The 11,856-nt window shown below is 31.4% G+C and overlaps 1 protein-coding gene across 5 annotated transcripts in view; it reads right to left on the minus strand.

The window, feature by feature from the left end:
- The window catches only part of LOC118192138 (cytosolic carboxypeptidase 1-like), a 232,421-nt gene that overhangs the window by 4,029 nt on the left and 216,536 nt on the right, over positions 1 to 11,856 (minus strand). For all 5 annotated transcript variants that reach the window (XM_085815375.1, XM_085815376.1, XM_085815377.1 and 2 more), the window contains 2 exons: positions 11,666 to 11,842; positions 378 to 517 (listed from right to left, as the gene is read on the minus strand). In XM_085815375.1, coding sequence (XP_085671501.1) covers positions 378 to 517; positions 11,666 to 11,842 — 317 coding nt within the window. The remainder of the gene's footprint in view (positions 1 to 377; positions 518 to 11,665; positions 11,843 to 11,856) is intronic.

Here is an 11,856-nt window from a genome sequence, read left to right on the forward strand (position 1 = left end):
ACATTATTTTATCACATTAAATTTTTGAAAAAGCAGGAAAAAAAGGAATGCACACATTAATTGATGGGAGCGTGAGACAACAAAAGTCACTCTCCGCTCCCTGACACCTCATCAAATTGTTGTTTGAAAAACTAGTTAGCAAAGAAACTTCACTCATGGGAAAAGCAATAGTGATGAAAATAAATGAAATGCGATGCTTATGTTACATTAAAAAATGTCATTCAAAGAAAAAGAAGGAATCAAAATGCTATAATAAGTAAAATCCTGCTGCAAGATCTTGTTGTATTCTAAAACTACAAACAAATCGAATTGATACATATTTTTCATTAAGTTTCAAAGCAATATAAACATAATTAAAAATTTTGAATTCCACAAACCTTGGAATGGGAAAAGATTTCAGATCTATAGGAAAGGAACTCCATATTGTGTTAGTTTTGGGGTTTAATACTAATTTCCCAAAGCTCTGACAGAGTTTCATCCCTGTATCTTCAAGCTGAGGTATTCCAATATGATAACCCTAAATAGAAAGAAGGAAAAATCAACAAAAAATTAATGCCATTAATAATTTTCCTACAAATCAAACCTTTTTTATTCACATCTGCTTACATTTCAGATTTTATATAGCAAGTCCTTCTCAAGTTTCTAAATAAACTCCAATATAATGCAGATAGCTATGATAGATTTTTTTCTGTTACATTGTAGGGTACTTACGTATTAAGACAACCAGGCCAAAATTCACATAAATCGCCAAATTTGGCGACCCTATTACGGCACCCTTATGTTAATTTATTAAAGCGAGGTGTGCGTAGTTCGTAGATTCATTCGTTACCTACATTGTGCCATTCTAGATGTTTTTTTAAGTTAAAACATGTCGCTGTGTACATGGATTCTTGTCTATATTTCGAACTTTAAGCCTAAAATGTCTCCAAAAACGCGGTTTTCGCACATGCAAAAACTACGTTTTGAACACACGATTTAAGCTAAAAATCCGAAACAAAAACAAAAAATTTAGATAGCAAAAATGTAAAATTTCTAACCAAAAATATCTGACAAGAATCCATGTACACAGCGAAATGTTTTAACTTAAAAAAACATCTACGAATGGCACAATGTAGGCAACGAACGAATCTACGAACTACGCACACCTTGCTTTAATAAATTAACATAAGGTCGCCGTAAGTAGGGTAAACAAAATAATATAAAAAACTGTATTAAAAATTATCTGTAATTAATAAATGTACATTTTCTTTCTATTCATACTTTTTTACTCAAACTTACAAATCGCGCAAACCTGGTTGAGATAAACCCATTGTAGTTATACTGTGTCTCACTTTCTGAAGATATATTTCTAATGAGATAAATAAATTCAGTTTTTAGATTCTAGTGTTCAGAAATTAAATTTTTAAATTCATGTATTCTGGAATAAATTAATGACAAGAAAACTGATATTTTGGGGAATAAAAGACAAATTTAATAAATTGTTATAAGACTCTCATTACAACTAATGCATCAAGAAGTACGCTTCCACTAACTTTTTCCATAGAACATTCTAAATATAACAGTTCAGGGTTAGGCTATCTTACTGCTGGTTTATCTAATAAGTTAAGGAAATTCATCTTGAATAGACCCAAATAATGCTTTTTTTTTCACTAGTGGCAGTTTCATTTTTTGGTTTGACTTCAAAAATTTATCATTTGTGTAGCAAACCAATTGAATCGAGAATAAATTCCATGGAAATTCACAGCTGTTTTTTTTAACACATTTAACAGATAATAATGATGCAGAGCTATTTATGAAAGAAAAAAGTATAAAGAAAATCAATAGTTTGCTTTACTCAAATCTGCTATTTACTGAATTCAAAAACTAAACTGTTGTGGTTAAATTTAATACTTTAAAAACATTACAGCAGAAAATTCAAGTTCTAAATAAAAATATAACAAAATACGCATCTAAAAAATAACAGCGCAAAACAGAAATTTTTTTCATCAAAGCAGACATTTTCTCATCATATTTGGTTCTCATGCCATTTTGTCGAACTTCCCTTGATAGCTTCCCACAGAAATTTTTTGAGGGCATACATCACACAGTTTGATAATTACAGCTATAATATATTAGTGCAATGAAGTCAGTTTTGATACAGTGACAAACTTTTAATTCAGTGACATACCTCAGGTATGGCATACTTCTTCTTTTGTGAATCATAATCTGTACTGCAATAATGCTCTTTAAACAATGCTAAGATTTCAACAAATACTAACTGTACTACTACTTTTTTCTGTATAATAAATTAGTTTCACAAAAGGCAATAATTTTATTTTCTATCATTGTCTGCGAGTTAAAATCCAATTATACCATTCCTTTATGTTGCTGCAATATTTTTTGGATAGTATATTTATTCAGATAAAGAAATAAAAACATTAAGAAGCACTGAAAGCTTTCAAGGAATTCTATATTTCTGCAACTTATTTTGGCAATTATATAATATTATACATTTTTAAGTGCAGTCTTAAATAATATATATATATATATATATATATAAATTGTATCAATAAGATGAATCAATGCTAAATTTAAAATACAAACATAGTTAAACAATATACATAGGAGGGGAAGTTAAACTTTATGTCAGTTAGAGCCACATGTTGGAATTCAGGAAAATTTAAGAGCTGGAACTAGATTTTCCAAAAGATGCAAGTCCATACTTACATCATGTTGAAAGTAATGAAACAGGTTTCAGATGGAAAGAAACATTTGATAACTTTATAAAAATAAATTAAATAAATTAATCCTTTTCTTTTGGACAATGGATAGTTTAAGTCTACCATATTTCATACATACATTTCATTTGCATAACGGCCACATAATGTTCATTCTTGATCTATACAATATGTGCAGTTTGTTTGAATGTTAACAGTTAAAACCTCAAAGTGATTGACCTTACAGCAAATTAATGTAACAGATAAAAAAAAAAAAAAAAATAATAAATAAATAAATAAATAAATAAATAAAAAATAAAAAATACAAGATGCTGAAGGAGGAGGCCTAAGAATAATTTAGGCAATTAACCCTTTAACCTTCTAAAACTGGATCAAAATTCTCATAATATAGCAGTCAGACCAGCGTGATCCAAAACACTTTTGCCCCCTCTTTGACATTTTCCTAACGAGAAAAGTCGTTAGTCCCCTCCATGGAGTGCCATGGAGGTAAGAAAGGAAGGAGTGGCCAATCCGGCATTAGAAGTGAAGCATCACTCCGAAACTTCGGTCACCAGATGGGGTGTTCTTTGTTTACATTCAGAAGCTCGCTTGACAGCACTCTGATAATATTTCGACACACGACAGTTCCATACAAATCAAAAAATGGGACACTTCTGCATAAAAGAAAAATTTCTAGTGTGATGGATAATAGCAATTTGTATAGTTTAGTGACATTTACGCAAAAATCACATCTTGGTTATTTTTCGATAACTAACAACAGTGAATTTGATTATGAATTAGTTTTATAAAATTCTAAGCTGTTGAACTACAAAAATATAGATTTTAGCAAAAACGTTATGCTTAAAGAATGAAAAATACCTCACCATACCTTTAAAATTGTACATATCTTTCTGATAGAGTATTCTCTACTTTTATTTTATGTTCCAAACGCCAAAATCTTTTAAATAAAATATATTTTTTTCACATCCACATATTATTGTAACATGTACTTTTTTAAAATTAGTGTAAATTACTTTACTCGAAAGATATAGTGAATGCACAGAAATTAAAGATTTCCACATGCTGGAACTGAAAAATGATATTTATGCATGTGCTTGCGAAAAGCATGTATCAGCATTTAACAAAATTCGTAAATATTTATTAAATTATTTATAAATGTATTTGAAATGAAGGATTTATTCATTCATAAACAACTGTGAAAGTTACTATGAAAAATATCTAATTATTAAATGTATCTAAATTTATAATGATTATAAAAATTATCTAAATACATAATAACCTTAACATTGCATTGTAAACATAAATTGACATCCTGTTGACAAATACGTTATAAAACTAGTTAAGCAAGAATTGTTTGTACTGGAAAGCAATCTGTTAAAAGGTATTGTAAAGCAATTTCTACGAGATTCGTACTTAAGAAAGTAATAAAGAAGAGTTTTGGAATATGTATTAATGAAATTAAGGGTAAAAAAATCTGATAAGTATAATTAAAAGAACTATTCCCCTTACATTTTATAATAACTCAGTTACAAGTTTTAAATAATATTTAAAAAATAATCCTTATTTTATTCTCCTTCAGAAATATTCAGAGAAAGTTAAGTACTATTTAATTTCGCTATTAAATGAAAAGGTGCTCTAATTTGAAATGGACCAAATAGAGCATTAATTATAAATTGACTTATAGTTTTTGATTTAAAAGATGCCTCAGAAGCTAAAAAATTATGTCATACATGAGAAAGCATTTTAGGAAGAAGCTCTATAAATAGAAAAGAAATCATGCATAATTTTAATAATGCAATAAACTTTGATCTTAATTTTTGTAATCCTTAACCGAATCAAATCGAATTACTTTAATTTTTTTCTAATGTAATTAATGAAAACTTGTGAAAATATTTCAAATTAAACCATTCTGAGCAAATTGTTCTGTGAAAAGTATAGCATTTAATTCCGTTCAGAATGAAATGTTGTTTAAAACTGTTTTCTTAATATATACTTAGGACCCTGAAGTACTGTAGAAAAAGAAAATATGTACATTTATATGCATATTTACGACGTAATTACAAAATATTTACATCCGATCGTGTCAAAACCCATTGAACTCAATGGTAAATTACCCAATGTTTTGGTCACCAAAAAAGGGATCGCCAGTGCTTCAAAGCAGGATATGGGGAAACTGGTTCAGGGCCACTCCTTCTAACTTCCTACCTCCATGATGGATGCAGTAAAATTTACATGTATGTCGGACGTTGTTCCACATTAGACGGGTTGCTAGATTTGTGACTTTTTCGATGATTATTTTGCTTTCATTTAAATGAAGTTCTATTTAGAACAAAACGTATGCAATGCTTATATTTCATTTACTATTTCTGATCAATCTTGGCAATAATTTGTGAATTTTATAACTTTGTTTTCACACTTCATTTACATTCGCATATTTTCATATTAGAAACTGGAAAACGAAAACAAAATTTTATGAAATATAATAAATACGAACTAGCTTTGCAAGCCTGCAGGTTGGAATGCGATTTTTAATAACATAATTTCATTAACAAAATAATGGCAATGACTAATTTGATGAAATAATAACAATAAATTCATTAATAATATCTATTACTATTAGATGATTAGAATGAGATTCAATACAATTAGATTTTGAGATGAACTTACAGCAATAATAAAGCTTTACATAACAATAAGATAGCTTTAAATCTGCTTTTTTCGATAATTTTGTTATTATAATATAAAAAAGAAAATCAGAGATACATTGCTTGCGTTTCATCATTTAACTTTAACAAATATTACATTGGACTATCAGGCAAAGAGGTATATCTTTAACGAGAATTTTTCTTTGTAAAACTGGCTTTTGTTTATATTAGCAGAGAAAAAAAAAATCTCTGACCTATACATGCAATCATCAAAAGTATTTTTCAGTACAGTTTTAAATGTTTATGAAGAATTATACGTCAATTTACTTTCATAGGTAGAAATTTCGTCTAAAACCATCGTTATATCCAAAGGTTGAAGTCTATTTCATTTTCAACGAATATTCTTTTTGCACATAATGTATTTTCTAATTTATTTTAGAAAGAGTAATCTTTCCCGTTTTCAAAAGAATAAAGGCACACTGGGTGTTGACACTTACAATGTAGTAATTTAGTTTTTCATATTTCTTCCAGTAATGAAAACGATTGCCCTGGAATATTTTCGAAGCAAAATTAAGAAAACTGTTTATGCCAAATTCTGCATAAAGTATCTCCTCATGTATTTTTTATTTAAAGTGTGAAATCCTCTTTTTGAGAAATAAAAAATCATGAATGGAGCAAACTTAATTCATGAAAAATAACTTTGAAATGCAATAATTTCATCATAATATGAAATAGTGGAGAATAGTGCAATACAGCTTATTTATTTACAAATAATCCCCTCATATGCCTAATTTACGTACTGTGGATTGAGAAATACAGGTTAGTAAATTAAACCGGTCATTTCAATACTTTTTCTTTATCACTTTTTACGGGTCCTTCAGTAGAGCGGTAAAGGTGAACACTTGTAGCTCACTCGGGTTTGAATCCCTGCTAAAGGGTTGGATTCATGGTTTTTGTGTAACGTAAATACAAGCCAGCTTCCCTTAGAAAGTCCTCTGCGAAGGCATCCCTCCCTTTATACAGGTAATTGTTGTGTGCTTTGATGTAATTCAGTAAGCGAACAAAATTAATATAATCAAACCCGGAACGGGTTGATAACATGTGGAGTTTTCCATCAGGAACGTAAATGCGAGCAATTTTCTCTTAAAAAGGTTTACACGAAAGTATCCGTTCTCTTAAGCAGATAGCATTCGCATGCTTTTCCATAATGCAATCCTAATTCTCATAATTTAATAATAAGTTGACATACATCTTATTACAGATAAAATAACATTTTTTTTTTAAAGATAATTTTTTTATTAACTTCTCTGAATTCCTTTTATCGCTTGAGGAGTATAAGAATTTCAGCAAATAAAACTGGCCGAAATTTTATGCAAATTAACTGATGTTTTGATACAATTTAGTATAAGTTATGTGAGCTTTAATGATATTTAAATACTTTTTGGCAGATGCCATCCTAAAAGAGGGTCTAAAGATAAATTGGTTTTATTTAATTTACAATGAATGAAAATCATTCAAAGCAATGATTGAATGAAATCATTGAAATCAATCATTGAATGAATGAAGATCACAAAAACTATTATGCATGCAGTTGTCTCTTATTTATCTCCTGATAAATCACACAAAATTCCCTACATAATAGAAGCACTTTGAAAGAGTTAATAGTTCTTAAGGGTTTTATGCACTCAAAAAAAAAAAAAAAAAAAAAAAAAAAAAAAAAGGTCAAAATAACATCTTATTATTCATACATATAAAAAGGAAGTATATGATAAAAGCGGTTTTACCTTTCTAGAAGGGCATTAAATCTAAAATATTAATCTAATCTTATTTGCTATGATTAAAATGCATTAAATCTGGTAAGCTTAAACAGCATGCAAAATCGCTGACGTTTTAATCATAGCAAAAGTTAGTACTAAAAAAGTTAGCACTAAAATTATGAGACAGTGTTCTAACGTTTGAGAAAGAGATGGCTTCTATTTGATTTTCAAGTATATTGGCACAAGATGAAACCTGCGGTTTTTGCCAAAATGTAGCCAAACTGATAAGAAGAGGGAAACAAAGTGTAGCCAGCGGCTATTCTGAGCAGCGACAATGGACCACCCAGAGATCTACAGATTGGTGATTCTCTAAAATAGGGAGGGGATGGCTGGTACAGCAGTTGTACCACAGCCGGCATTAAAGAAAGTCATTTTCCTGGTACAACTGCTGTACCGCCGGCTTTACGAGGTTAACGATCAAATAATTTTCAAGAAAATAGTCATAAAAGTGCCTATTTTTTTAATTCAAGAAAATTGTCTAAAATTATGTGTATCTACAATATATGTATTCATTTTTAATTTTTGAATTTTTTTAAAAAATTACATTTTTCAGGAAAAGCCAACATTCAAGGTTAATATGACTGAATGTTGGTTTTCCAGCAAGCCAGGAAAATTTAAGAAATATGTGTTTAAACATTGAAAAAGAATTTTAATATACTTCAGCATAATACAAAATGATAAGTAATTTTTTCTTGTGCGACAAATTTCAAAGCATGAGATGCAAAGGCCAATGTCACAATATTGTTTTCATCTCTTCTGGAACAATAAATTTTGCATTCTTTTGATGGTTGTCGTTTCTTAACAGTTTGGGATATCTGTCTTTCAATCAAATGGTTTGGATTATCCTTCAAGCTCGACCAGCCTTTTTTTGGAATGTCTGATGACTGATGCATTTCAATAAGTTCATATATTAAAAATAAACGAAACATCTAATGGGATGTTTTTCCACCTTGTTTTTTGTAAATAAGATAAGAGTTCTTAAAGATTGATCTAACAAATGAAAAAATATGTTCTTATAATACATATTTCTTTCCTCTTTTTCGATCTACAGAGTAATCTCCAAGCTATTGGTCTACAATATACTGCTCCCATATTTTTACTGTAATCTGTGACAACTGTAGGTTTTTTTGACTACTTTGTTATGACACTGTACATCTACCATGTCATTTGCATGGACTGCAGATAGATGGTAACATCTTTCTTATCTTCCATTTCATGGTAAGAACTTTACCTCAACGAAAAGCAACATTTTCACCTTTTGTGATTCCCTTTTTTACCAGTTCTTGAGGCATTTAAGTTCGGTTTAGTTTTATAGTTTCATAACCGTCTGTTTGAAATTTTAAAAGCATGTCTGTCAATTCTGGAGAAGTATAAAAATTGTCTGTTATCAGAAAGTATTCTTGTTTAAGCAGGGGCTTGTAAATGACATCACAACTTGAATTGACTGGGGCAGATCTTTATATTTTGCATCAAAAACCTTACCTTTTCGAGTGTATATACCCTGAACTTAATTCACATAACAAATATGATTTTACTCCAAAACAGAATCTCTTTTTTGGCATATATTGTCGCTATTCTTGAAGAGCATGAGGGTTTCATCAATTGCAATATCACGTTCAGGCATTACAGTTCTTTGAGACAATTCATTCAGGTGCTCTGGCACTGGCCAGATTTTAGACAGCTTGGAATTAGGATGTGTGTTACAATCAGAAGTTTCATTAGCTACAAAAATGCAGAAACTTGTGTATTTCATAAAATCTATTACAAGGCATTATGCTTCTGAAAAAATGTGTTGAAATTTAATGTTTTTTTTGCTCCAATACATTTTTGTATCTGGTTTTCTTACACTACCTTGTAAAATAACTACACTGAGAAATTTAAGAATTTCCTCCTTTGTGACAGGTACCCAAAGTTTTCTGCTTTTGGATAGGTACAATCCTGAAGAATTTTGGCTTTATTCGGCATATCTATTTGTTTCCGAAAGGATGAAATCAAATTAAATCATCATTTACAAAATACTCAAAATACAGGGTGATTATAATTAAAGTTTAAGTTTCAAAACGCTATAAAAAAAGAACCACTGATGAAAATGATGTGAAATTTGAAAGGAATGTTATTGAAGAAGGTGGAAAGCGTATGGCAGAAGAAAAAATGTAGTTTCAAAAGTTAGCAACAGATGGCGCTGTAAGCGGCAGAATCACGACGAGAAACGATAAACGATTCGTAAAACAATGGCTAAGGTAGAAGTTACACATTAAAACGCATTGAGAAATTAGAATTGTTGAATAATTTTATTTGCATGACTGTACATATCACATCGAAAGGGACAAATCGGTTTCAAGAGTTTTGCGGTGACATACCGCATAAGAACCATTCATCAAAGAAGTTCAGAACTGTCGCGAGACTGGCACAAAACATGTTCAATATGGTATCCACCGTTGTGTGCAACAAGTTGAAAGCGACAAACAGCATGTTCCGCAACGGATCGCAGTGTCTCCGGGGTGATGTTCAGAATGTGTTGCGAAATGCGTGCCTTTAATTCCGCTAAATTTGCAATTGGAGCACGGAACACAACATCCTTCAGATATCCCCACAGCCAGAAATCACACGGAGTAAGATCAGGCGATCGGGACAGCCAGGCTGTAGGGAAATGACGGCTGATAATTTGAGCATTTCCAAAATGGCGCCTCAGCAGCTGCTTCACGGGATGTGCAATGTGCAGAGGAACGCCATCTTGCATAAAAATGATTTCATCCACACATCCACGCTGTTGCAGAGCTGGAATCACGTGGTTGCGCAAAAGAGACGCATACCTCTGACCAGTGACGGTTGCGGTAACAGGACCGGAAGCAGCCGTCTGCTCGAAAAAATGTGGTTTTAGGATGAATGATGCCGTAAAGCCACACCATACCGTGACCTTTTCAGGATGAAGTGGTACGGGGTGCGTTGCCAGTGGATTTTCTGTTGCCCATATTCGACAATTCTGGGTATTCACGTACCCTGTCAGATGGAAATGGGCTTCATCTGTCCACAAAATTTTCCACGGCCATTCATTATCCACTTCCCTGCGAGCCAGGAATTCTAACGCAAACGTCTCCCTAGCTGTCAGGTCAGGCGGAAGCAACTCCTGCACATGGCCAATTTTGTACGGATAGCATTGCAGGATGTTTCGTATAATTTTCAGCACCGTGCTCGTAGGCCTGTCCAATGTTCGGGTAATTCCTCGTGCACTGCACGGTTGCACACCACTGGCCGACCCCTCCTGTAATGCTGTGGCCACTTCTTCAACTACCGTCGAATGCACTCGTTTTCTCCCTCTACCAGATTGCACATCAAACGAACCTGTCGTTTCGAATTTTTGCATCATTTTCTTTAGACCTAAGACACTCATTGGACCAACGCTTTCTTTTATACCCTTCAGTGTACTGAATTTTTGCAGAGCTACTCTTGCACAATCATCATTCTTGTAATACAGCTTTACCAGCAGAGCGCGGTCCTGCAGTGAAACACCCATGGCGAACGTCTGAGACGCGAAATGAGGAACAGCCTGGTACCTGGCGGCTTTATAACACTGAAATTTAACTAAAATTTTAATTTACGTCTTCTTCCGCTTGCAGCGCCATCTGTTGCTAACTTTTGAAACTAAATTTTTTCTTCTGCCATACGCTTTCCGCCTTCTTCAATAACATTCCTTTCAAATTTGACGTCATTTTCATGAGTGGTTCTTTTTTTATAGCGTTTTGAAACTTAAACTTTAATTATAATCACCCTGTATTATAAGACATGGATCAAAATTTATAAAATAAAATTTCATAGTTTCAAAATGTTTGTGACATGACTTCATTTAATATTTTATTAGATCAATAATAAAATTTAAATATTTATATTGATTCTTTAAAAACAAAATCACTACAAATAATAATCAATTTAAAAGAGAAAGCAATTTTTCAAAATGACATAATTAAATAAAAATTAAATGTAATAATTATGAAACACAAAACTTGGATAAGTCAATATTGGCTTACTTAGGATAACTATGAGATAAAGTAATAACATGAAATAAAAAAGTAATTATTTGAAAAAGCTAGTAACTTTTTAAATGCTTAGTAACAAAAATTTTAATACATAAAAATTTTATCCTCCACTGATTCCCTAGGAATAATGCAAATTTTATTTGATAGTAAGGAGAAAATAAATATTTCAAACTATTGCAAAAAAGGAACTTTGGCAAATCATGAAAGTGAAAAGTATTGCAGTCTGAAGTGGATTTTGGAGCACTGCATCAAAAACTAGACAGGAAAAACAATAAAATTTTTTTTTTATTAATTTAGCAACTACAGATGGCAACCCCCTCAAACTTTTTTTCTTTCTTAATATTTAAATGTGTTTTCCTTTATTTGAAACAAAATAAATCAAAAGTTTTACAACTTGCGTTTTAAGCACAATAATCACATAAAAACTGCTCTTCAGTTTAAAAATTGCTTACAGCATATTTGCCTTGATTACATCCTCCATATGAACATTCTAAAGTGTAGCTGAGAGCAACATCAAACTGTCGCCATACTGTGACTCTGCCAGTTGATTCTCGACTTCTTTCTACACTGAATTCACAATCATCAAGGCTAAATGTTGGTGCCATCTCATTCATTATAACTGGCAATATCTGTAAAATAAAAT

This window comes from Stegodyphus dumicola, chromosome 4, assembly GCF_044657685.1.
Source record: "Stegodyphus dumicola isolate Sdum_Otavi_A_Nest chromosome 4, ASM4465768v1".
In the NCBI taxonomy this organism is placed as follows: domain Eukaryota; kingdom Metazoa; phylum Arthropoda; class Arachnida; order Araneae; family Eresidae; genus Stegodyphus; species Stegodyphus dumicola.